General features: G+C 39.8%; 2 protein-coding genes across 3 annotated transcripts; both read left to right on the top strand.

The window, feature by feature from the left end:
- Nucleotides 1-744: 744 nt before the first annotated feature.
- Nucleotides 745-2,668, top strand: LOC129749622 (mitochondrial uncoupling protein 4-like). Its single transcript, XM_055744654.1, has 5 exons — nt 745-1,043; nt 1,153-1,337; nt 1,546-1,655; nt 1,744-2,226; nt 2,292-2,668. Exons 1-5 carry the CDS (start codon nt 1,025-1,027, stop codon nt 2,464-2,466), a joined length of 972 nt encoding a protein of 323 aa, XP_055600629.1. The 5' UTR covers nt 745-1,024; the 3' UTR covers nt 2,467-2,668.
- Nucleotides 2,669-6,736: 4,068 nt separating this feature from the next.
- On the top strand, nt 6,737-24,731 carry LOC129749614 (C3 and PZP-like alpha-2-macroglobulin domain-containing protein 8). Of its 2 annotated transcripts, none has more exons than XM_055744638.1 (3): nt 6,737-6,986; nt 23,515-23,792; nt 23,858-24,731. In XM_055744638.1, the coding sequence occupies exons 1-3, from the start codon at nt 6,971-6,973 to the stop codon at nt 24,467-24,469; spliced, it is 906 nt and encodes a 301-aa protein (XP_055600613.1). In that variant the 5' UTR covers nt 6,737-6,970; the 3' UTR covers nt 24,470-24,731. The 2 variants fall into 2 exon arrangements, with proteins under 2 accessions (XP_055600613.1, XP_055600612.1); XM_055744637.1 differs by lacking the exon at nt 6,737-6,986 and adding an exon at nt 20,126-20,423.
- Nucleotides 24,732-26,478: the final 1,747 nt, after the last annotated feature.

Here is a 26,478-nt window from a genome sequence, read left to right as displayed (position 1 = left end):
TTGGTTTTGTATACTTCGTAATAATCACTCCTAAAGTTGTGTAGCAGTTCAATTGTCGGACCCTGTAAGTTGCTATCGAAATACCGGTATCTGAACTTTTCTTATACCGTGGTTGAATTAAAGCGAATCTTTCGATTGCTTTGATTCAGTAAGATTTTCCGATGTATGAGCATGCTATACTCTTCATCTGGAGGGCTGAATATGCTTTTTAGAGCCTGTTATATGGAACTTAGATTTTTTGTGTTGGGCCTTAACCACTTGCATCCTTAGTGATCCTGGGGCTCTCTAAACTATAGTTAAATTGTTAAATAAACATACTCAATTATACCAGAGTCATAAAATTGAGCTTCCCAGCATATGCCCAGACAAAAATGCCGAATATTAATTCTAACTTCAAAAACCTTTAGAAATCAATGGTATTGAAAGTACATAGTAGAGTTCTTGAGATGAAATTTTTTCATACAAGTAAGTTTCTTAAATAATTTCTATAAGGCAAAAAGACACCCTCCAATCAATCAAAGTGCATCCCCGTTTGTTTCATATAACCCTTAAAAGTGGTCGATCGAACACTAACAAGTAAAATCTCAAAAACTAATTATTTCAGTAACTGATTCAAATTTTCCTTTTAATTAAGCACTGTTTAAACAAGCCAAAATAAAAATCTTGCCTTACTTTCCTAAAAAAAAATCCATATCTGGAACCTTTTAAAATAGGTTTTAGTAGGCCAGAACAACAAGCAGTCCCGTACTGAACTCGTGAAACTTTTGATTGCAAAGAATCTGTCAAAATTAATTTGAAACCTTCCAACTACAGTTTGAACCCATACACTTAACCACGCAGTTTAGTGAATACGCAATCATTGGCGCATTTTTTCCCCATTATCAGCTGTTCCGAAAGTTACGCCATAGCAGGTTCTACTCGTTCGCTCCCGCCCGGTGAGTGGACGCACGAATTCTCACTAACTGCTTCAAGAACTGGCGTAATCGTATTAATCAGTCAATGTTTGCTCACCAGTCGCGCGATAATGATCTTCACCCACAAAGGTTTGTTCTTTAAATTTTCAATCGATCTGTGGTTGAATTGTTATTGGGTTTAAACATGGAATAAACTGTGGAGTGTAAAGTGAAATAAGATTATCATTTTTTTTTTCAGCTGCGTCGCCGCCTGATAAAGATGGAACCGAGAAGTCTCCGGTCAAATATAACTATGCCGATACCATCTGGTGCACCTACATAGTTTCGGTGATTGCGGCCAGCATTGCCGAAATGTTTACCTATCCGCTGGACCTGACCAAGACGCGGTTACAGATCCAAGGCGAGGGTGGTACGATCCTTAAGGTACAGTCCCTATGAGCATATCTACGTTTGTTGAACTAGTCGATCTGTCTGATGTTATGCAAGACATGCTGTACAGCAGCATGAGAGTAGAGTACTCTATGTATTTAACTTATTGAGCATTATTTTTATTCAACAATTTGTTTTCATTTAAGGTTAAAGTTTGTTTAAGTCTGTGGTAGATAACCTGCTCACACAAGTATCTTTTTAGACCAAGTACCGCGGTATGTTGGCGACTGCCGGGGGCATAATTCGCGAAGAAGGCATACTCAAACTTTGGCAAGGAATCACTCCAGCACTCTATCGGCACTGTGTTTACAGGTCAGTAACACTCTAGATACAAATTGAAAATTTTCAATGCAGGTAGCAAAAATACTAATGCGGTTTTTGTTCAACCATTCTTTCAAAGTGGAGTCCGCATAGTGGCGTACGACGCGATGAGAACGAAGCTCCGCGGTGACAAAGAGCTAACCCTATGGCAATCGGCGGTAGCCGGAGTCGGAGCTGGAATGGTCGCTCAATGGTTAGCCTCACCGGCGGATCTTGTTAAGGTACAGATTCAAATGGAAGGCAAAAGACGCCTGCTGGGTCAGGAACCACGTGTTCATGGTACCCATCATGCTTTCCGGGAAATTGTCAAACGCGGTGGTATTCCAGGATTATGGAAGGGGAGCATCCCGAACGTACAACGGGCAGCTCTTGTTAACCTGGGAGACCTGACCACTTATGACGTGGCGAAACGATTCGTGATGAAGAAAACTGGCCTCCCCGATAGTCATTTGGTGCATATCATAGCCTCGATGTGTGCTGGTTTTGCGGCAGCAGCGATGGGTACACCGGCTGACGTTATCAAGACTAGGGTCATGAACCAACCTACAGATTTGAGCGGAAAGTAAGCTACACTAGCGAAAGCACTCACGCAAGTGAACTTTCAGTAACAATTATTGTGTGTTTCAGAGGCCTCCTCTACAAAGGATCAGTGGATTGTCTACAGAAGACTGTGAGCAGGGAAGGTTTCTTTGCTCTGTACAAGGGTTTCCTTCCAGTTTGGATCCGTTTGGGGCCATGGGCATTGATATTTTGGGTTTCGTTCGAACATATTCGAGCCACTCTTGGCGCTACTGGCTACTAAAATTTTTCACAAAATTAGTTTAGTTTATTTTTAAAGACAAAGATGACGTCGACCGGTTAATGCTCTATGTGCAATTATTTTTTGTTTCCAGACAGTTAGAAAAGGAGATTTACCGTCTAAACGTGTAGTATAGAGAATACAAAAATTTGTGAGCTGTGATTTTTTAGGTTTAGTTATAAATATGGCAAAATAAACCATTTCATTCGAGTGTTTTTTTTAAATACTTTTATGGTGAAATTATTTCTGTAAATGGTGAAATTATTAAACTCAATATTTTATGAAATCTCATCTTCGAATATCGTTTCTTACGATTTAAGCTATAAGCCTATTCGGTTTGTGTTAGACTTCTTTTTTTGTGATCGAGATCATTGGAGCGACATGGTGATTTTTTTTTTCTCATATGGCGACCGTCAAAAATGATCATTAGGGGTTTTTCCCTCACTTTTTCGTTTCAAATTTCAGTTAAGTGAATAGAAAGTACATATTATTAAGAAGAGAAATCACCGTGAATTTGTTAAATGAAATTAAGTTGCGACTTTATCGGTAAGGGTTGAAGAGTTGAAATGAAAGACGGATAGAAAATCAGAAGAAAATTCTAAGGTGGTGAAAAGAGCGAAGAGCATTTGAAATATAGAAGCTTAACCACATACTAAATTCTTTTTCCCGCACCAATTAACTGTATTGAAGAAGTAGTACGTCTTTCATTTCAACTCTTTAACCCTCACCGATAAAGCCGCAACTTAATTTCATACAGAAAGTACATATTAAATAAAAGCATCGTTTTTTTCTGATTTCCTTAAATACAAACCAAGGATTCTAAAAGGGAATGGTGTACATTTTTTATAAGTTCACGTGGTATTGGGGCTTATTCAGCGACTCGAGTAACGTGACTCACAGAATGTCACTTCTTCGCCCTGACTCCAGAAAATTTTCAAAAAAGAAATGTGTGTATCGATGAGCTCTGAAGACCAATAACAGCTCATCCGAACAAGAATTTCGAGGCTAGAGAGGCTATTTAAGCCAGTGAACCGATATGAAATTTCGTAAGTCACGTCACTCGTCGCAGGATAAGCCCCGTTGATTTTATTCTGAAAAATAAACGATAAAACCCTCGAGAAAACCATACGAGTTTGCAGAGTGGTTTTTTTTGCCAGTCACTGTAAGGAGTTAATTCGAAAAAATGCAACACTTTGTTTCGTGAATAACTTTTGAATGCATGAATGAAAATTGCTAAAATTTTCAGTGAAACTACCAAGTTATTTAATGTTCACATGTATAAATTTTTGTGACGTTCTGTCAAGTGGTTTTTGAGAAAGCGTCTAATGATGAAGTTCATCGACTTCAATTTTTGAGCGCCATGTCCTTTTTTTGTTTTATAAAGCTTGACTTTCAAAACTACTCAAAACTTTTAATTTGATCGAAATTATGAAAATTTTAGCAGATTGTCCTCTTTCGACACAAGAACAACATATTTAACTTTTAATCACTTCACCCCTGTTTTCGAGTAATGGCACCATAGGGCGTTTGCTACACACACACATACAAGAGGTCTGTTGGGCACACATTAGGTGTTTTAATATGCGAAAAAAAGCAAAATTCAACCAAAATGTTGGTTTTCCCTTAAATGAATGCTTAATTTCTCTAAAAAACATCCAAAAAGTATATTTCGGATCATTTGCTAACAAGTGGAAACGATTCTGCGATTATTTTGTTGGATATCAGTGGGAAACCAAGCAAAACAAAAAATGAAACAACAAGCCAACCATCATTGTAAAGCACATTAAACGGTTCCCCCTGATCCTTTGTTCACGTTTTTGGGTCTATCATATAAAATTTAGATCCAGGAAGATGATGTTAAGAGTTTCCGTTACGAAATTGATTACTAAACTTGAGCAATATTTGTCCTGCTTTCACTAAAAACGCTCATATCCTGTACAAAGTCTTCATTTTTGTTAAAGAACTTCACTCAAAATTAGAAAAAATCACAAACAAGTCAATAAATGATCTAGCTTTCGAAAAATGTGTTGTACATAAGAAACTTTTCAATAGTTCTCATTAATTCTTCAAAAAATATATTTTTTCAGTCGATTTGTATTCATTTAACATGGGGCTGTCACATTTGTTTGCCCAACGGCTTACTTATACTAATGTACTGTGCAAACGCCCTATTACAGATCCAACAAAAAGACAGGATTAACTTTGTATGATCTATGAAAGTGTTATTTAGGGAAAAAGGTCGCATTTGGAGGCAACCTACTTTGTTTATTTAGCCATTCATTGTGTCAATAGTTATGTCACTCTGACTGATTTGCAGCTTTCACAAATCGTCAGCCACCTGAAGTGCTAGACATCATATTTTTGAAATTTTTCTCTTTGTTCATCTCCGGATAATCCAGGCAAGACTTGTCAACGAAAAGTTTCTGGCTGGAAACCTGCCAGGTGCTCGCTAAAGAGTTCGCTTTGCAGTCCTTTACGTAATTTTTCAAAATATCTCTCCGCTAGCGGTTACAATTTTTTGCGCACGATTTGACCACCGTATGTTGTTAATTTCTTCGGTGAGCCGCTTTTTTCTTGCAAAAATGAAGTCAGGCATGTCAGCTAAAGGGCGAACACGAAATAATTGCGACACATTCCACAGGGCATAACTTTTTTACCAACCAAATTTTGCAGACTTTCTCATTGATGTGTATTGTTCACATGCTGTCAAACTCGAAGTGGTGTTTTTCGATTCAACGAAAATGGAGGTGATTCAACGCGACTCGAGAGAACAAATTCTTTCCAAACACCTAGAATTTGCTGACCTGTTGTACCGGCAGTTGGAAAAATGTTGATTATTCATGAATGTCTCCAGAATGTTGAAGCGGTTCCAGGAGCTGGAAGAAAACCGGGTCTGGAGAACAAAACAACGGAGGGAAAGGTGAAGCGGAAGATTTAAGCAAATCCCAACGTCTCGAGCCGTGATTTGGCTAAAAGATCGGCATGTTGCAGAGCCACGTCCAGAAGGCAAAGAAGAGAGCTGGACTACATACATATAAGGTACAGAACTCCCCAAACCACGATGAGCGGCAACAATCAACGGCTAAAACTCGGGAACGGAACTTCTACGAGAAGATGCTGACAAAATATGGCTGCCGTGTGATGGACGACGAAACGTATATAAAAGCCGATTCTAAGCAAATTCCGGGGTTGGAGTTTTTCACCGACAAGAGCTAGTTCTATGTGGACGACAAATTGAGGTAATATATTTTATATCTCGTTTGGCAGGCCATCTGCTCTTGCGGACTGAGGAGTGAGTCTTTCGTGACAAAGGGCACGGTAAATGACGAGATCTACAAATCTGCCACAAAAAGCGCCTTTAACTGTTCTTGCAGCAGCACGACGAAGATTTGGCATCAAGCCACTATTCTTAAAGTGTCCTGATATTTTTGAAACTACAACTTTGTTGAGAACCGCACAGCAAAAGCAATAGAGAGAAAGATAGAAAAATTATAACAAAGGAATCTAGCAACACTTCCTAAGCCAATCTTACATGCTTCATAAATATTAGAGTTATAAACTTTGAGTCTTAAAATGTTCTGATTACTTATAAACATATAGTTTTTCGTTCTTTGCAGAAATTTGCATTTCTCTATACAAAACTTATCCAATTGAAATATCTTGATCTAATTTAGTAAATCTGAAACAAATCTCACGTTTAGTTGGATGGAAAAGCGCTACGAAATTCATAAAAATTGCAAATAGACACACCTTCCAGCATGAGCGAGCATATTCGGTATAGGTGAAGTTTCCATAATTTGTTGAATATCATTAGAAGGCGTAATTCTTTTTTTACATGGCGACCGTCAAAAGTTTATGTAGACCTCTTATTAATTCCAATTGCGTCGTGTAACTGACTTCACTTATCAACAGAACTGGTTTATAAACAAAACTCAAACTCTTAGAAGGCTCAAAACATTGTGGATCAATCTCAGAAGTTTGAAATTTTAGAATTAAATGTTGGTGTTTTCTGTAATGAATTTGTGTTGAAGATGTCCTATCTCTTTTCAAGTCTTCTATGGCAAAAATCACAAGTATAGCGTAAGTTTCTCACTTCTCATACCCTTACACCGCGGCATTCACAATTCACCAGAAAATGCCGGTACATAATAATACTCGCAAAATCACAATACAAGTTTCTCTTCTCACTAAACGTTTTCAAGTTCACGCTCTTCCTATAACTCTTATAATATAACGCGCTTCTGATGCTCTTATAATACCGGCTCAACGGCTGGTCCGTGTTTGTAGTCAGTGTTGAAACGTGCCGGCGATCACAACTATTACCAGTTACCAGTTACCGTCTGTCTCGGGCGCGATTTTTGGTGTGAACCAGTGATCCGGAAAGAGGTCGCAAACCTATACCTAACAGTACATAACTGCAGTATATCTCCCGAATTGGAAGTGAAAAGTCAGCGAAAGCATATAACCGCAACTAGAAAATTTGTGGATCGAAACGCAGCAGTAAAAGATGGCCAGCAACATCGGTAAGTCTGGTGCAGTTTGCATTGATTTCCTAATTTATTTATTCATTGGAAATTCCTTTAAAAAACTTTCCTCCTCTTTACTGTTGTGAAACGAAAAATCAATCCAAGTAAATGAACGAGGAACAAATTGAAATAATCTAAAATTAGACCATCTGTATCGAATTTTCACGTTTCCCTTTTCCACCTTGTTTTCAATGTTGATTTTCTGATTTTTCTCGAATGCATGTTTTTCTTGTAGCTATTTTGTAAACTATGACTACGAACCCAACCCTGTATACAAAAAACTACCTTAATTTGCACATGAATGCTAATGAGTTATCCTACTTTTTACGTCGCAAGTACAAATAGCTTGGGTAATTCTATACGATGTACGCGTACACGATCAGCAATGTATCGCTACTGCGTACATATATTCTCATTCACCACCAGGTAATAAAAATTGAACAGTTAAGGTGACAATTTGAAACCCATCGGTGCGGTTTGTTGGATGACACAAATCCCCAGTGTTCCCGTGTTTCGATCCGCTGCCACCTCAACACAACATGCAAAAAAACAACTGCCGACTGGCATGACATCATCATTGTCTCTCTAACTATCTCAACTGAATCCATGCTAAAGAAGACTTCCCCCGGGCCCTGCCTGTCTCCCTGGACCTTGTCTGTAGGTCGTTTACAAACGTCTCTCCGCTACAAGCCAATCGTTCAGCTATGCAGCTTCCCACGTTATGAAATTTTAAGGTGGTTCAAGAAGCTACTCTGTCAGAAATTGTTTAATGGATACCAAGGCAACCAAATTCACTTTTTTTCTGAGGTGCAAACAATTAAAGAGCTAATATTAAGTAATTGGGAGGCACTGATTAAAAATATGCAATGATTTTTTTCCCATCAGCTTTATTTATAACTTTACTAGCTGATCCCATACGAACTCCGTCTCGCTTTCAAAGTCAATTGCCAAGCATTTTCCAGATGAACTAATGAATTCATTGTTAAGTAATAATTGCAAAAATATTGGACGATCACTTTGTCTGTCGTCTGCTACTTAATTTGAAATCAGAAATCAATTGACCGTGCCAAAAAATTACGTGTATAAATTTCGACTAAATCATTGCATAACAACGCAATTATTCCAAAAACTTAAACCCCTTGCGGTGGCTCTATTACAATCTTTGATATCTGAAATCGATTGCCCTTCCCTAACAACTCCTGTGTGCAACTTTTCAAAGCAATCCATTGTATAATAACGTCTATATTTCAAAAAACAGTGAACAATTATTTGATATGGACGACCCCTTTCGTCGACCCCTGGCAATACATTTGACATCTGAAATCGATTGCCCATCCTTGAAAACTACCGTGTGCAAATTTTCATCCCAATCCGATGTATAAAAACGACGGTATTACAAAAATACTGAAAGGTTTATATGGACGACCCCCTTTGCCGGCCCCTTACACTGAATTTAATACCTGAAATCCATTGCTCATCTCTCATAACTCTCGTGTACCAATTTTCGTCTGAATCCGATGCATAATAAGGACACTATCGCATCAACAGTAAATAGTTAACATGGACGACCCCTTTGGTCGACCCCTGATTTAGTTTGGATAAGTGAAATCAGTTGTTTGTCCTTAATAACTCCTTTGTGCAAATTTTCATTCCAATCCGATGTATAAAAACGTCAATATCATTAAGATACTGAAAATTTAATATGGACGACCCCTTTTGCCGACCCCGTGCACTAAATTTGATACCTCAAATCGATTGCACGTCACTCAAAACTACCGTGTACCAATTTTCATCTGAATTCGATGTATAATAACGACAATATCGCAAAAATAGCGAACAGTTAATATGGACGACCCCTTTGGCTGACCCCTTACACAAAATTTGACACCTGAAATCGATTGCTTATCTTTCAAAACACTCATGTGGAAATTTTCATCACGATCCGACGAAAAGTAACGTCAATATCGCGAAAACAATATTTGTCTTCTATGGACGACCCCCTTCAGAAGGGGTCATCCGAAAATCTAAAAACATTTTTCATCCTTCCTGGTTCTTATGAGCATCCATACCAAATTTCAGACCTCTAGCTCTAAAGACGGCTGAGTCTATAGAGGACAAACAAACAAACAAACAAACAAACAAACAAACAAACATACAGAAATTGCTTTTTATATATACACCGAAAAAAATCATGGTAACCGTTACCATATCCGAGGGTAAATTTAAAAATAAAAACAGATGGTTTTTTTTCGAGTACGTTTTTGGTTATCTTGAACAACAGATTAGTTAAAATTACCATGTGAACGTGTTATGGTGCGTTATGGTAGAATGACGGTCAATTTTACTATGCCATGGTATTTAAGACAAAACTATGGTAATTTATCCATGCATTCAATGAAATAATTTAAATTTTTAAAATGCTGGTTTATTTATTCATCACTGTTATTTTTTTTCACATAAAATATTTTTGTCATCATTTTTGTCATTAACACTGTATCAGGAACTATATGCCAAAACCAAACGTGATGAAGGTTCCTTCTACATTTTGTTTCCGGTGTTCCGCGGTTTTCCTAAGATTTTATTTTGGTCTTCTCGAATCATCATCTAAAAATGTAAAAAAAAATAAATATTGTGCAGAAATACTAATTAAATTTACTTACTCTTGAACATTTTATAAACTGTTGAAATTTTCGGCCGTTGATGACTCTGCTTGCACTCCAGATTGTAATGGCCTTCTGCGGATAAATAAAACAATGTATCTTTTGTGACATATCTCACACCAAAACACTTTACCTTTAAGATCGCGGCACATAGCACTAAATCAATATTGTTTCCAATGTTTCAACAAAAAATTAAAATCCAAAGCCATTTCAATGGCAAGGAGTCAACAAAGTGCAAGATGACACAACTAATTGAAAGTACTTTGGCTAACGACAACCATGGTAAAATGTACCACAGTATTGTGACGATAACCAAAATTTTATATTCGAATGCACAAAACGTTCCGCATGGTAAAATTAAGCCTCTTTTTATGTAGGTTTACCATATTTTCTTTTGACCCGCATGGTAACATTAACCAAAAGATCGTCAAAATAACCGAAACTTCATATTTATCAACAAATTTTGCGCATGGTAAAGTTAAACCTCTTTTTTCATTAAGGTTTACCATATTTTTTTCTGCCCCGCATGGTAAAATCAACCGAAAAGTCGTCAAAATAACTAAAACTTTATTTATCTCGACAATATTAACGTATGGTAAAATTAAACATTTTTATTCATTTTGGAATACCATGATTTTTCTTTCAGTGTATAGATAACTGAAAATTGATAAAAATGTGAGAAACAAATTTGATCAGTTTTTTGGCAAAACTATGGAATAATGAAATCACAAATGTTTAGGAAATAAAGGTTTTAACTCTATAATTAACTTTTCCGAATACCACGAGTAATGTTGAATTCTTAAAAAAAGTTATAGAAGTTTACTTTATGTTAATTTTTTCCAATTCTGCAAAAAAAAACAAACCAAAAATTTTTTTTTGATGTTTAAGCAAACCGAATTTTAGATAAGAGCGCCGATGTGGTCTAGTGGATAGGCTGGCGCGAGTCTGGTTTTGGTATGCCAGGCGTACTGGGTTCGATTCCCGGTATCGGCAAGAAAAACTTTTGGGTTCGAATCCCATAAGCGGGCCGACAGGTAAGATGTGTTTCATTATATAACTGACTATATAATTGGAATGTTCAATCAGTTGCCAGCTGGCCAGGTATATACACGGATGCCGGAATACCTGTAAGTAAACTAGCCCACCTGATTGATTCGTTCTTCCAAAATATACCTACATCAACACACGCAAAATACATTCACCACATAACAGTTCATACGAAGCCATGGGGTCCGGGTATGGTGGCGCGCTGCATTGGAGATTTGTCGAACCTAATAATCTAAGGAATGTATGTGAACCCATACTTTGGCAGAAACTGCGGTGAATCCGTGCACCCATGGTGGATTACCAACATACAACATACATTAAGCAAACCGAATTTTAGATAATTCTTTAAGCATAAATCAAATCGTTTATCAGTCTTTAACAAATTGTTAAACGAGTTTAAATCTCCAACATCAAACACTCAAAGACTTTCTTGGGTGATGTCAGAAATAATTGTAATCTTATATATTAAAATTTTTGAAAAAAATGTTGAAATCACTTATTTTCAAGCATTGTATTTCTGAAAATAAATTTTTTCATGTGGGTTTATTAGTTTAGCAGATATCAATGATCGATTTTACTCAAAACTGATCAATTTTAAAATTTTCACACTTCCCAAACCGCAATGAGCGGCAATAATCGACGGCTAAAACTCGGACACGGAAGCTCTACGAGAAGATGCTGACAAAATTTTGCTGTTGTGTGATGGGCGACGTAACGTATAGAAAAGCCAATTTCAAGCAAATTCCGAGGTTGGAGTTTTTCACCGGCAAGAGCAAGTTCGATGTGGACGACAAATTTAAGTAATAAGCAAGAAGACAGTCAAGAAGGACGAGAAGGACATGTTAAGAAAATGAAAAAATAACTGAAAAACTGGTATCGAATGACACTGTAAAGACTTTGATTGAGGGCATCAAGCGAAAAGGCGTTAAATTTTACACTCAAGGCTCCATCGATTAACTTTTCTTTTGATTTTTAAAGTACTTAAATCTATATAAAAGGGAATTGTGTCTGTCTGTTCCCTACAGACTCGGAAACTACTGAACCGATTTACGTGAAACTTGGCAGGTGGGGGTATTTAAGGCTTGAGAATGTTCCTATGATGGTTTGAGACCCTTCCCAAAAACAGGAAAGGAGAAGGGGGTCTTCCATACAAAAGACAAATGTTTGCTTAACTCGAGAACAGATCAAGCAAATGGTACCAAACTTGGCATAGGAGGGTATTTGGATACAAAATGTATCCCTTTGATTATTTGGGACCCCTTCCTCTTCCCAGTAGGGAGATAGAAAGAGGGAAGGGGCCTCTTTTATAATTTTTTACGCAACTCCAAAACTAATTAAGCAAATGGAATCAAATTTGGCATGCGAGGGTATTTTCTAATGATTATTTGAGCCCCTCCCTCATCCCAATGGGCAATAGGAGAGGGGAGGGGGGCTTCCATATAATTTTTTGTATAACTGAAGAACAAATCGAGCAAATGGAACCAAAATTGGCATGGGATGATATAAGGGTACGAAAAATGTTTCCCTGAATATTTGGTATTCCTCTTTTTTTCCAGTGAGGAAATAGGAAGAAGGAGGAAGGTTTCTGTACAACCTTCTTCCTGTGTTTAAGAAAATTGAGCATAGTATTTGAGTACGAGAAATATCTCTATAATTATTCTAGACTTCTTCCTCCTCCCATTGAAAAGATAGAAATGGAGAAGTGAGGCTCCATACGATTTTTATTTTGGCTGGTAAACGGTGGATAATGTGCAACACGAGACCCCATAGTGGTCATATCACCTCTTATTCACAACTCCTATCTCTACCTCCCCGCGGTGCCGGCTGGGGTGCGAGTAACCTAAGCGGAGATCGGGTACTCAACCCCGGTGGATGCTTTGGTCGCATGCAGACTGAGAAGGTGGCCGCACGCGTCTGTTCCCCAGGTCAGGGGCGGCGTGCAACAACAACCGAGCGTCTGTTCTCCAGGTCAGGGGCGGCTCAAACAGCGTCTGTCTTGCAGCAAGCGGCTGAATTTATGAAATGCGGCTCCCGCCAGCTAAGTCCAAGATGGCAGCCCCATCGCGGGATAGGGACTTTAGGCTAACAACCTACTGCTCCCGATTTGAAATTGTTACGGAATCCGAAAGAAATGACCGACCTGGAACTTTGGCGACGACTTTTAGCATGAAAACACGGACACGAATTGGAACTTGGAATGTTTTAACCCTTGCCCAACAAGGCAAACTGGAACAACTTGCTAGAGAGGCTAGCCGCCTCAAGCTTGAAATTCTGGGATTGAGCGAAGTCCGTTGGCCTAATACTGGAGAACACAAGACACAATCCGGGCAAGTCCTGCTTTACTCTGGCATACGAGGAGAACATGCTACTCGGGAACGAGGAGTTGGTTTCCTGTTAAGCCCGCAGGCCTACGCGGCCCTCATTAGATGGGAACCGATAAACGAAAGAATAACCGTAGCCAGATTCAGAACACGGGTTAGAAACCTTACAATGGTCCAGTGTTATGCGCCAACTGACGTTGCCGACTTGCAGGAGAAAGAGCAGTTTTACAGTCAACTGAACAGCGTGGTTGAGAGAATTCCGAAGGGTGACATTCAAATCCATTTGGGCGACTTCAACGCAAAGATTGGCTCCGACAATCAGGACCTTGAGCGCATCATGGGACGCCATGGCCTAGGACAGATGAGCGAAAACGGAGAACTGTTTGTAGAATTTTGTGGAAACAACAACATGGTGATCGGCGGATCGCTCTTCCCCCATCGACCAGCACATAAGGTCACTTGGGTATCCCGAGATGGCCGAACAGAAAATCAAATTGACCACATCTGCATCAGCCGAAAATGGAGAAGGAGCCTTCTTGATGTCCGCAACAAACGAAGCGCAGACATTGCATCTGACCATCACCTCGTCCTTGGCGAGATACGACTGAGAGTTGCGCGTGTCCAACGGCGCGAGGAGAAAGTCGGGTGTCGATACGACGTCCGCCGGTTGGAGAATCCAGAGGTGAAAAGGGCATACGTTGAACAGCTAGAATCCCGAGCCTCGGAGCTGCCGACAGACGGAACAGTCGAAGAACAGTGGTGTGGAATCAAGAATGCCTTTATCACGACGAGCCATGGTACTCTCGGTAAAGTTTGTGGAAGAAGAAGTGAATGGATGTCGGATGAAACTTGGAGGATGGTCGATGATCGGAGAAAGGCGAAAGTCGGAATTGAGCAGGCATGTACCGGGTCAGCCAAAGCAGCCGCCCGCTTACGATATGCGGAGCTGGAAAAGGCAGTTAAACGAGCTTGTAGACGAGACAAGAGAGCCTGGACAAACTCCCTAGCCGAAGAGGGAGAAAGAGCCGCCGCCAATGGAGATATCCGATTACTTTATGACATTTCTCGCCGCCTCAGTGGTGCAAGGACTAATGCAAGAATGCCGCTAAAAGACCGAGCAGGTCAGTTATTGACCGATCGAACAGATCAGCTCAAACGATGGACTGAGCACTTCGAACAACTCTTCCGAGTCACGAATAGCGATGGCCAACAGAATCTGCAGCTCGAAGCGCCAACAGTAAGTCGCATAAATGGCGTCAACTCGGAAGCGCCTTCGCTGGCTGAAATAGAAGCGGCAATCAAAAACATGAAATCCAACAAAGCACCTGGGATCGATTGCATCCCTGCTGAAATGCTCAAAGCCGACCCTGCCCTATCAGCACAAATGTTGCACCGTCTTTTCGCTGACATCTGGGATACTGCAACATTCCCGGCCGACTGGATGCAGGGTATCCTCGTAAAGGTCCCGAAGAAAGGAGACCTGACAGAGTGCGGTAACTGGCGAGGCATAACGTTGATCTGTACAACCCTCAAAGTACTCTGCAAAGTGATCCTGAACAGGATCCAGGAGAAAATAGACGCTACACTCCGACGGCAACAAGCTGGATTCCGATCCGGACGATCATGTGTGGACCACATCACAACGCTACGAATCATACTGGAACAAATCAACGAATTCCAGGACTCTCTTCTGCTGGTGTTCGTTGATTTCGAAAAAGCATTCGACCGACTTAACTATGAAAACATCTGGGCGGCTCTAAGGCGACGAGGGGTCCCAGAGAAACTAGTCCATCTCATCGAAGCACAGTACGAGGCATTTTCGTGCAAGGTCTTGCACGACGGTGTCTTGTCCGAACCAATCCCGGTAACTGCTGGAGTGAGACAAGGATGTATTCTATCACCGCTACTTTTTCTCATCGTAATGGATGAGATTCTGATTGGATCGATTGACTGTGCACCGAACCGAGGATTGCCGTGGAATCCTTCAACAATGGAGCAACTGAACGACCTTGACCTGGCTGACGATATTGTTTTGCTCGCCCAAACACAACCAGATATGCAGAGCAAACTCGACGATCTCACCGAAAGTTCCAAGGCAGCAGGTCTCAAAGTCAATGTCGGAAAGACCAAGTCGATGGAGATCAACACAGGAAATCCCTCCAGTTTCATGGTAGCTGGGCAACAAGTTGAGAAAGTGGAGTGCTTCCAGTATCTTGGTAGCCAGATAACGCCTGATGGTGGTACCAGAAAAGACATCGAAACCCGGATAAGAAAGGCCCGATTTGCGTTTGCGAGTCTCCGAAACATCTGGCGGTCACGCCAGATCTCTCTACGAACGAAAATCCGAATCTTCAACTCAAACGTCAAATCCGTATTGCTGTACGGGTGCGAAACTTGGTGCACATATGCGGTAACGACGCGAAAACTGCAAGTATTTGTAAACCGCTGCCTGCGGAATATCATCCGCGCTTGGTGGCCTGGCAATTGGATCTCGAATGAGGAACTACATCGCCGGTGTCATCAAAGGGCGCTAGAAATCGAGATTCGGGAACGTAAGTGGAGATGGATTGGGCACACGCTGCGAAGAGATGAAAACGAGATTTGCAGAGAGGCGCTAGATTGGAATCCAGAAGGTCATCGAAGAAGAGGCAGACCCAGAAATTCGTGGCGGCGAAGCCTAGCCGCTGAAATCCGAACTGTCGACGAGAATCTTGACTGGGACCAGGTGAAGACGCTGGCTCCGGATCGTCAACAGTGGAGGTCTTTTACCACGGCCCTATGCACCGGAGGATCGGCGCGGGATCATTAAGTAAGTAAGTAAGTATACGATTTTTATTGCTTATCTCGATGGACACTCGATTTCGTTTGTTGGATAATTACGCAATATCGTAAGCAGTACGCAGCATCGTTTCTAGAGTGCGCATCAATCGCTTTTGATGAAATGCTATCACAGTTGGGAAATGCCACTCAATTTTCATGGAAAAATTAGCATTTTCGACGTTACAATTGTACTAAACAGGTAAATTTTTCCTACTGGAATTTATTTATCATATTTTGCAAGGTTCACAATAGGTGGCAAAATTAGACAGAAAATGATCGGGTTTTTGTTATAAGTGTCATGTCAGTGAGATCAGTGGTACCACTTCCTCCTTCCAGTGTGGAGATAGGAAAGGGAAAGGGACACCTTTACAATTTCTGGCATAACTTGAGAACTAATCAAGCATATGGAACCAAATTTGATATGGGAGAGCGAGTAAAAGTTATATGATTATTTGAAACGCCTCCATTCTTCCATTGGGGATACAGAAAGCGATGGTACAATTCTTTGAATAACTAGTCAACTTACATATGGAAATGGAATCAAATTTCACATTAAAAAGGATAGGGCCACAAGAAATGGTTTTATTTTCATTTAAGGCACCACCCTTATTCCAATGAGTAGGGGAGAGTGGGGGGGGGGGGGGGGGGGATACTTGATCCCCTTTTCTTATTTTCACCATATCATTTGGAAAAATTTAGAAACTCGCACCCTTTTACATTTTCTGACAGCGTGTAACTTCAAGTTTCTATGCTCCAAAAATTAGAACTCTACTTGAATCCGTAGATTAACTAGAAACATTTTCGTGGTTGTAAAAAAATTGCGATATTTTTTAAGTTAAGGGAGACTTGATCCTTCATTCAGAAAGCTCTAATCCTTGGAAAAAAAATCAAACAAAACCCCAAGATAGAAGTCGATTGACTATTTTTGTCATGTTTGTTCTCAATTCTCAATTTATAACTGTCATAAGAAAAAAAAAATCTATAACTTTGTCTCAACCCTGATGACATTAGGTGGTATGAATAAGAAAATAGCAAATACTTCGATAGCTTTTACTTAGCTCGAACTTTAGAATGGCAAAGTTTGAAAGCATTCGCTCAACTAGATATGAAAAAGCAGAGTAGAGCATTTACTTTCAACCAGCTCCGGATTAAAAATATGCATGGCATTCGAAGTATTTGACTCACAAAACTGCTCGAAAATAGCAAAAGCAATTACTAGAGCTTTATTCATATCAGCCATTGCATGCTTAAAGGCGCTAGTTTCTTTAATTAAGAGAAAAATAATTATTTTAGCCCTTTTCTTCAGACAGTTGTTGGATAAATATTAGTTATTGGATAAATATTAGTTATTGGATAAATATTAGTTATTGGATAAATATTGGTAATCTCGTAATCAGCAATCATCTCGATCCATTCAGAAGAAGATCCATCTTTTATGAGAGAGGCTGTTTGCATAGATAAATTAAGACCCTCCGTTTTTTGAGGGCGATGTAGGACAGGAGACAATTTTTTTTTCATATTATTCTGAATTAAATGAAGCCACATGGCGGTAAGTGACATTATTTAGATACCAACAATGGTTTTATTGAAGTTCGTGAGATCTCCCCACTTTGGAAAAATAGAAGGTGGAGAATTCATATCAATAAAACATACATATTTGCATAATTGGAGAACTCGTCAAACTTCTCCAACACAAAGTAAAAGTTTCAGATCTTTAAAACAAATTTAAAGATCAAGTTACATTCAATAAGATGAAATCATCTTTGTATTGAAATTACAAACGCCATTTGCAGTTTTCTTTTTAAAATAGTTGTTTCGGATTTATGTTGAAATCGATTTTAAATGATACCTGTAAAAAAACTTTAAAATTTAGATAGTTCAAGCAAATTTCATTTATATTTGCAAGGTGTAGCAAAGCCCACCGGGTCAGCTAATATATGCATAAAACTACCCTAAAAATTTGGTTTGATTCCAAACATTATGCAAAAATTGGCATGACATTTTTGGTGTCGCAATAATTTCGTGTTCGCCCTTTAAGTACCGTCGATTGTTCATGCAACACTTTTCAACTTCAATGGCTTCTAAAAACTTAATGTCCACAGATAATCATACCGCATGTACATCAAAAGTTTTAAGATTGTTGGGAAATCAAATTGACGTAGTCAGAAAAATTATTGGTTTCACCAGTTATTTTTAAATTTACAAAAACATGCGATTTTCATCCTACTCAGAAAAAGGGGTAAGTTACAACAAACTTTGCTTTTAATGAAAAATCAAATGAAAACGTTTGGAATTTTATAGTTTTTGATACATTTGTGATGTCATCATAACGCATACATTATCAGTTGCAGTAATTTTAGGTTTGGTTCGAATGAATTTTTACATGTTTTCTGTCAAAAATGTTCTTAAAGAAAAAGCATAGAGTGCTGCATACATTTAGGGTTTCAAAAAATACTATAAAAAGTTCTGCTGGCTGAAATCATAAAAATTAATGTTTGAATGGATGAAATTTTGAAACTAATTAACACATGATGCAAAACTATCGCAGTCCAGCATATGGAAACGAGATTTACGAGGTGAATCTTTGATTCGCATTTTGTTGCATTTGAGCCCTGACTGTTAACTGAAATATAAAAATATTTATTTATAAAAAATTTGTGATTGTCCGAAAAATATTTTTACAGCAACAGTGTTGGTATAGGATAATAAAAGCAATATATAGATTGTAGGTTATATCATAGAGCCAATCCGTCATACTGGGTAAAGTTTTTTACGGCATCGTAAAATTTAAAAATTAGCACATCTATTGCTTAATTTTGTTTAATTTTCTATGAGATTCAAAAACCTAAAAAAAACTATCTTACGATGTGAGAAACTATGCCATTATCATTTCATTATTATTGAACGATAACTTTATTACACTATAGATATTAAAATTAAAATTGAATAAGTGTTGAGGTATACAAATGTTGCAAAGTTGCAAGCCACTTCGAACCACCGAATTTCACCATTGGGTTCAATGTTGAATAGCAATGTTATAATGATTTTCTCGTAAATTCTTAAGAGTGGCGAACCACCTTAGTATGTAAAGTATGTCAAAATAAGCTGTCTTTACATGCTGCTGCATTCGAGCGAGAGATTCGAGACACTGATTTATCAAATGGATTTTTTTAGATGAAATATTGTTTGTGCTCGGAAATTCAACTTAATATAAAATGTAGCTAGTTCAAATCGAACACAAATTTTACAACCGGTATTGCGGGACGAGAATGTTGAACATGTATGTGGTGACCTTTGGCCCTCACGCTACTTGATAACCTCTGAATTTAAAGAATCATGAACTGAGGGGAGGAGGTACATCACATCACCCTCGTAGATTTGGTCGGTCTCGCATTGTTGTTGGTCGCTGATTCGAAATCATAACGGCTAAAACTTCGTACAAATTTTCTTGTATGATGGAATAATTGTAATTCAAATTATATTTCTAAGTTTATTGAAACTTTTTTTCAATTATAAAAATAATATTTTAATAAATTTTCTTTCACGTAATTCGGAAAATATAGTTTACATAAAAATTTATACGTTTTGCGATGATTTCATCCAGAAACTTATGAATCTTTGACCGACACAACAAACAGTTTCATTTTAATTTACGCCTAACTGGTACTGCGTTTCGTAGGCGTTTGGGTTTCAACCCATACAGCACTATTCACCGGTTGTCTGGAGTGTAAAGCTATATACATTGCATTTCTACTATCGGAGCACAAGTGCCGGTAGATTTTACGAGCTTCCGACCTCAATAGTTTTAGGAGCAGTCGCACCAATAAGCCAACTCCGGCGTAACAGTGCAGCTAAATTGTGGCACAGAAACTAGCATAAATTCTGAAGGGGTTTGACAGTAGTGAGAAGCAAAAAGGTGTATTAGAGTTCGAGAATATGATTTTATCGTTAAGAATATAAATGTGTAATGTTTGACAACTCGTAGGAGCTAGTTGGCCTTACACCATGCGACGACAGTAGTCATCGTTTAACTCTGGTCAGCCTAAAAATATCATCTGACGTAATGCTAAAAGTACTCAAATCCATACTTTATTGGGTCTCTAGTCACGGTTCTTATGATCAAGATATGAATAGTAGCAGTAGTTTTGTATTTTTTTTATGTTATTCTGTAAATTTAAATATTTTTGAATGTAAAGCTTCCCTGTAGTTTTCTGTGCGAGCTTTCTGGAATGTTTTCGTTCGCTTTTTCGGTGTTGTCATAAACTTCCAATCATCCATCATATATATCTGTAAAAACTTCTTCATGCAAACAGGACCGGCTGCTCATCGTAGAGTGAAAGAGAAAAAACAGCACAATGTAACTAACCCAAATTCGCCAAATTCGGATGAAGCTCCATCGGTCATTATAAGTCCGGCGACGTCCGAGGTGGAGATTATCGATTGCCCACAGGTGCAAACAGACGATGCCACCTCACAGGATGAAACCGTCGTCGTCAGCAGCGGAATCGATAATATTATTATTAGTAACAGTAGTAGTGCTGACCGAAAAGCACCCGCCAAAACCACCTCGGTCATCAGATTTGAAGGTAAGCTTTCCGAACTAGCTGGCTAAGTGGCCCGTTCTAACGGCGATGAAAATTTGAATTTTTTAATACTTCAACTGACATCGGGTCACATGACTGAAGATGGAGGAAATAAAAAACCAGTATTGCTTAAATCTTGAAAATTTATGTCCCAGGGGGGTTAGGCGAGAATGCTGAACGATTGATTCTCGACTGATCGTGGAATCCCTGAACGTGGCACGTCGACAGCTGGAGACGAGAAACTTATGCCTTCAATCATCGAGAAAGACAAACGGCAATTAGCGACCGAGCGTTATTGGCAGACCTCGACTTGTATGCTTCTAAAATTGTAGAGGTACATGCACAGTACTTTCAATTGTAACATCGTGATCGGTATCACACAACACGTGTTAATTAAGTCATTTGTGAAAAATGTTATCTCTCTTGGTGGGATCTGGAATACGGGACGGACAAGTTTACCTCCAGACAAATGTCATTGTTTTAAATGAAGCAAAAAAAATCACAATTTGAGTAATAAAATGGATTTATAATGAAATGTTTGTCATAAAAGAAGGTTATAAAGGTACTTTTTTGTAAATATTTAAAAAAAAAAGCGTATTACATCATGGCACGACTTCAACCCGCTCTGAAATCGTTAAAAAAATATTGTATTACCTATCAGCATTTTTTCTTGATAGGTCTACTATCGGGAATTTTGGAGAACATTCATAAACAAATAATTTTGCTAATCCACTTTTTTCTTGATCATGATAATAAAAAAGAATAAGACCTAAAGTGCAACAAATCATACGAAAAATTTATGTGGTCCGTTTTAAAAATTCGATTTGGCAAAAAAAAAACTTACTTAATTAATGGTCTCGCGTCGATTCCCCGGCGCATAGGGCCGTGGTAATTTCGGAGCAAGCGTCTTCACTTGGTCCCAGTCAAGTCTCTCGTCGACAGTTCGTATTTCGGCGGCTAGACTTCGCCGCCACGAGTTTCTGGGTCTGCCTTTCCTTCGATGTCCCTCTGGGTTTCAATCAAGCGTCTCTGCAAATCTCATATCTTCGCAGCGTGTGTCCAATCTATCTCCACTTAAATACGTTCCCGAATCTCGATTTCTAGCGCCCTTTGATGACACCGGCGATGTAGTTCCTCATTGTAGATCTAGTTTCCAGACCACCAAGTACGGATGATACTCCGCAGGCAGCGGTTCACAAATACTTGAAGTTTTCGAGTTGTCACCGCATATGTGCACCAAGTTTCGCAGCCGTAGAACAAAACAGATTTGACGTTTGAGTTGAAGTTTGGATTTTCTTCAAAGAGAGATCTGGCGTGACCGCCAGATGTTCCGTAAACTCGCAAACGCAAATCGGGCCTTTCTGATCCAGGTTTCGATATCTTTCCTGGTACCACTATCAGGCGTTATCTGGCTACCAAGATACTGGAAGCAATCCACTTTCTCAACTTGTTGCCCAGCTAGAACGAAATTGGAAGAATTGACTGTGTTGACTTGGACATCGACTTGGTCTTTCCGACATTGATTTTGAGACCTGTTGCCATGGAGCTTTCGGTGAGGACGTCGAATTTGCTCTGCATGTCTTGTTGTCTTTGGGCGAGCAAAACAATATCGTCTGCCAGGTCAATGTCGTCCATTACGATGAGAAAAAGCATTTACCGGGATTGGATTGGACAAGACACCGTCGTGCAAGACCTTGCAAGAAAATACCTCGTACTGTGCTTCGAAGAGATGGACCAGTTTCTCTGGGACGTCTAAGAGCAGCCCATGTTTTCGTGATTCAGTCGGTCAAATGCTCTTTCGCAATGAACGTAGAAGAGGGTCCTGAAATTCGTTGATTTGTTCCACTATTATTAGTAGAGTTGTGATGTGGTCCACAAATGATCGCCCGGATCGGAATCCAGCTTGTTACAGTCGGAGTGTAGCGTCGATTTTCTCCTAGATCCTGTTCAGGATCACTTTGCAGAGTACTTTGAGGGTTGTACAGATCAACGTTATGTCTCGCCAGTTACCGCACTCTGTCAGGTCTCCTTTCTTCGGGACCTTTACGAGGATACCCTGCATCCAGTCGGCCGGGAATGTTGCAGTATCCCAGATGTCAGCGAAAAGGCGGTGCAACATTTGTGCTGACAAGGCAGGCATGTCTTTGATTGCCGATTCTATTTCAGTCAGCGAGGGCGCTTCCGAGTTGACGCTAATGCGACTTACTGTTGGCGCTTCGAGCTGCGAATTCTGTTGGCCATCGCTATTCGTGACTCGGAAGAGTTGTTCAAAATGCTCAGTCCAACGCTTGAGCTGATCTGTTCGATCGGTCAATAACTGACCTGCTCGGTCTTTTAGAGGCATTCTAGCATTTGTCCTTGCAACACAAAGGCGGCGAGAAATGTCATAAAGTAATCGAATATCTCCATTGTTGACGGTGATTTCGTCTTCTTCGGCTAGAGAGTTTGTCCAGGCTGTCTTGTCTTGTCTACAAGTTCGTAACTGCCTTTCCCAGTTCCACATATCGTTAGCAGGCGGCTTCTTTGGCTGACCCCGTACATACCTGCTCAATTGCGACTTTCGCCTTTCTCCGATCATGGATCACCCTCCAAGTTTCATCCGACATCCATTCACTACTTCTTCTACAAACTTTATCGAGAGTACCATGGCTCGCCGCGATAAAGGCTTTCTTGATTCCACACCACTGTCATTCGACTGTTCCGTTTGTCGGCAGTTCCGAAGCTCGGGATACGAGCTGTTCAACGTATGCTCTTTTCACCTCTGGATTCTCCAACCGGCGAACGTCGTATCGACCCCTGACTTTCTTCTCGCGTCGTTCGACACGCGCAACTCTCAGTCTTATATCGGCCAAGAACGAAGTGACGGCCATATGCAAAGTCTGTGCATCTCTTTTTCGGCACTTTAAAATGATAATGTCAATGAGATAACGATCTTGCAGTCGAATATTCAAATCTGTTCAAACGAAAGGTACATACTTTTTTAGTACAACAGTAAAGTAGAAAGTTCATGAAAATACATCATCAATAGAAGATATTCGATTATTCAAAAACTTCTCTTAAATCATGATTCTCCTTTTTATCTTTCCGTTTGCAGAACTCGACACCGAGGACAAGTTGGAGTACCGCTTCTACCCGGCTACGAATGGGGTGGTCAACTTCAAGGTTCGCGCCGCTAACGATGCCCATCTGGCGCTGACTACCGGACCGGAAGAATCGGACCCGATGCTGGAGGTCTTCATCGGTGGCTGGAAAAATAGCAAATCGGTCATCCGCAAGAACCGCACCAAGCCGGATGTGGCCGAGGTGGACACTCCCGATGTGCTGAATGCCGGCGAGTTCCGCGGATTTTGGGTCAAGTGGTTCGATGATAACGTAAGCTGATAGTCGATTGAAATTTTAGAATAATGGAAATAATTGGTATTGGTGTTTTTCTGCAGAAAGTTATCACCGTCGGCATGGAAGGGGCGGCCGCAGCTTTCTTGTCCTACGAAAACCCGGAACCGTTCCCGATCAACTTTGTCGGAGTGTGCACCGGTTGGGGAGCGTGTGGATCGTGGATCATCGAACAGAACGAATCCGCTCCATCGGCTCCGGCTGCTGCTCTAGTTTCGGGAGGGGCAGCTTGCTGGGTTCCGGCAGCCAACGGCGAGATTCCACCAGGTGCCGTTGTGGGTGGAAGCGATGGTGGATCCGATGAGCCGATTTACATTGGCCGTGCACAGCACGAAGGAGCCATCATTCCTGGAAAGGTTGTGGCATCTCATGGGGTGTGCTACGTTGCCTGGGGAGGCGCAGAAAACCCAAAAGCTGAATACGAAGTTCTGTGTGATGGTACTGGTACATTTGTACCCGTTTCCGGAGGTGAAATTCCACCAAATGCTCTGCCGGCCGGAGAATCTGAGGATGGTGAACCATTGTTCATTGGACGTGTACCACACGAAGGCTCCGTCACGGTGGGAAAAGTCCAGCAATCGCACGGTGTTTGCTACATTCCATACGGAGGACAGGAAATGGCATTTGCCGAATATGAAATCTACGTTAGTCAGTAGATGAAGAACTTATAAAGTTCCACAGAATATTTCGCATGCAGCACCAGGACAGCCTTCTACTGATCAGCACAAAACATATAAAATAACACATGAAATCTCATCGGATGCCTGAGCAGATCAGCGGTTACCACAAGCAGCTCGAATATTTAATATTTTTAGGCAGGAGTAAATGCTCGCTAAAATTACATTTATTTAACGTAAGCACTTATTGTATTTATTTGATATAACAGTTGAAATATTAAAAAAAAAATGCTTCCACATATCAGCATGCATCAGGGCACGAAAATAATTCCTATTATCCGAAATTTCTCTTGAACTTTTTAGGCGCTGTAGATTTTATTCGCGTTCACACGTTAAATCCTCTAAATCAACAAATTAACAGATTTCAAATTCATTTCCAAAGTTGCATAATTTCATTTTTAAATCAAATTTCGTTTCCCAACCCGACGATTGCGTCGGGTAACATGTAACATGTTTTTTTGATAAATGAAATACAAAAAGAAATCAATTCTCAGTACATTGGAATGATGATTATGATAATTTGAATGTGAGCTTCGGCTCATATTTTCCTCGAACAGCTTTGGAAGGTTAATATCTATTGTCTTTCACCGAAAGTTCTAATGGGTGGGTTCTACGCAAAGCGCTAGAAAGAACACAACACGCGACAAACAGAGTTGGATGATTCTCCAATAACAAAGAGCACGGTAGTTGAGCGAACTGACAGCACACGATCGCCTTCTCTAGAATGATTTTATTCTTCTAACTGCCAGCTCACCCAACCAGTGGCGCCTTTGTGCGCGTTTGGTATTTTTTGTAAATTGAAAACCATGTAACAAATTAATAGAAAATACTATCGGATTCCTTGGAATCTGTAGATTGCAGCAGTAGATATTTTGTACTAAAAAATGAACAGCATTTTTTATTCTTTGCTGAACAACTTTGTCGAATATTTACCGTAACTTCGTATCTTTTTAGGCAAAAAAAGTAATAAGCTTTTTAACAGGAGTATGTCTTTTGGCATTGAAAAACACTAACTTCAATTGACATCACTGCTGGTGCCTCGCGAAAAAAAGCATTGAAAAGTAGTCATGCAATACCTTGCTAGGCACCTAACAGTGATGTCAATTGAATTTATTGTTTTTCAATGCTAAAAGACACGCCCCCATTCAACACCTTATAAATTTTTTGTCTAATAAGATACGAAGTTACGGTATTTCACAAAGTCGTTCAGCGGAAAATTTCCTTCAGAGAATTTATAAATTGGTACAAAACCCATTAGCAGGCTCGGTTCCACAGAAGAATAAAAAATGGTGTTGATTTTTCAGCACGAAATATTCAATTTTCTAATACAAACATAAAAGTTCAAATTTACTCATGTGAACGTTACTTTAAAATTCCTCAAAAAATCATGGATGAGTTTTGAACTAAACGAAGCTTTTTAGAGCCCAGGGTTTGAAAAATTCAAAAATGACCCCAAATCGACGAATACAATAAATATTACATTCCGAGTGAAAGTTTGCCAAGCGACGCGTGGTTGTTTTCAAGCGGTTATAGAGATACGTTTTTATACTGATTCTGAAGGACTGATATTCTCGTGGATACTTCCCATAACTCTATTAGACGTTCGGTTATCCGATTGAGTGAAGATTTAGTGCAAAGGGACGTGAAATTCCCCATTTATTATAATTTTGTTTCGATTTCGATCGGAGTTGAAAGTGCTATTGTTTAGGGAAATAGTTGTGTTTACACGAAAACCACACGAAAATTGAGAGTCGCTCTCTCGAGAACCTCTCACGCAAGCACTTAGCTCCAAGCGTGCTCTGCTGCGTGTTGCGTAGACGACGCAACGCATTGGTAGTCTCCCTGTGCGCAGAAGTTAAGGCGATAATACTAGAATAGAGCAGTGAAAGAAAACGTAAAGGTGCTTGTGCTGCCCAATGGCAGGCACAAGCGCCGGATTGGCGCCTAAAGCGCCAGATCCTTTACGTGGTCAAAAAGTGCTAGGCGAA

The sequence above is a fragment of the Uranotaenia lowii genome, chromosome 2 (assembly GCF_029784155.1).
Source record: "Uranotaenia lowii strain MFRU-FL chromosome 2, ASM2978415v1, whole genome shotgun sequence".
Lineage (NCBI taxonomy): Eukaryota > Metazoa > Arthropoda > Insecta > Diptera > Culicidae > Uranotaenia > Uranotaenia lowii.
Note: the sequence above shows the minus strand (reverse complement) of the source record. Positions and strands in the feature narration are given on the sequence as shown.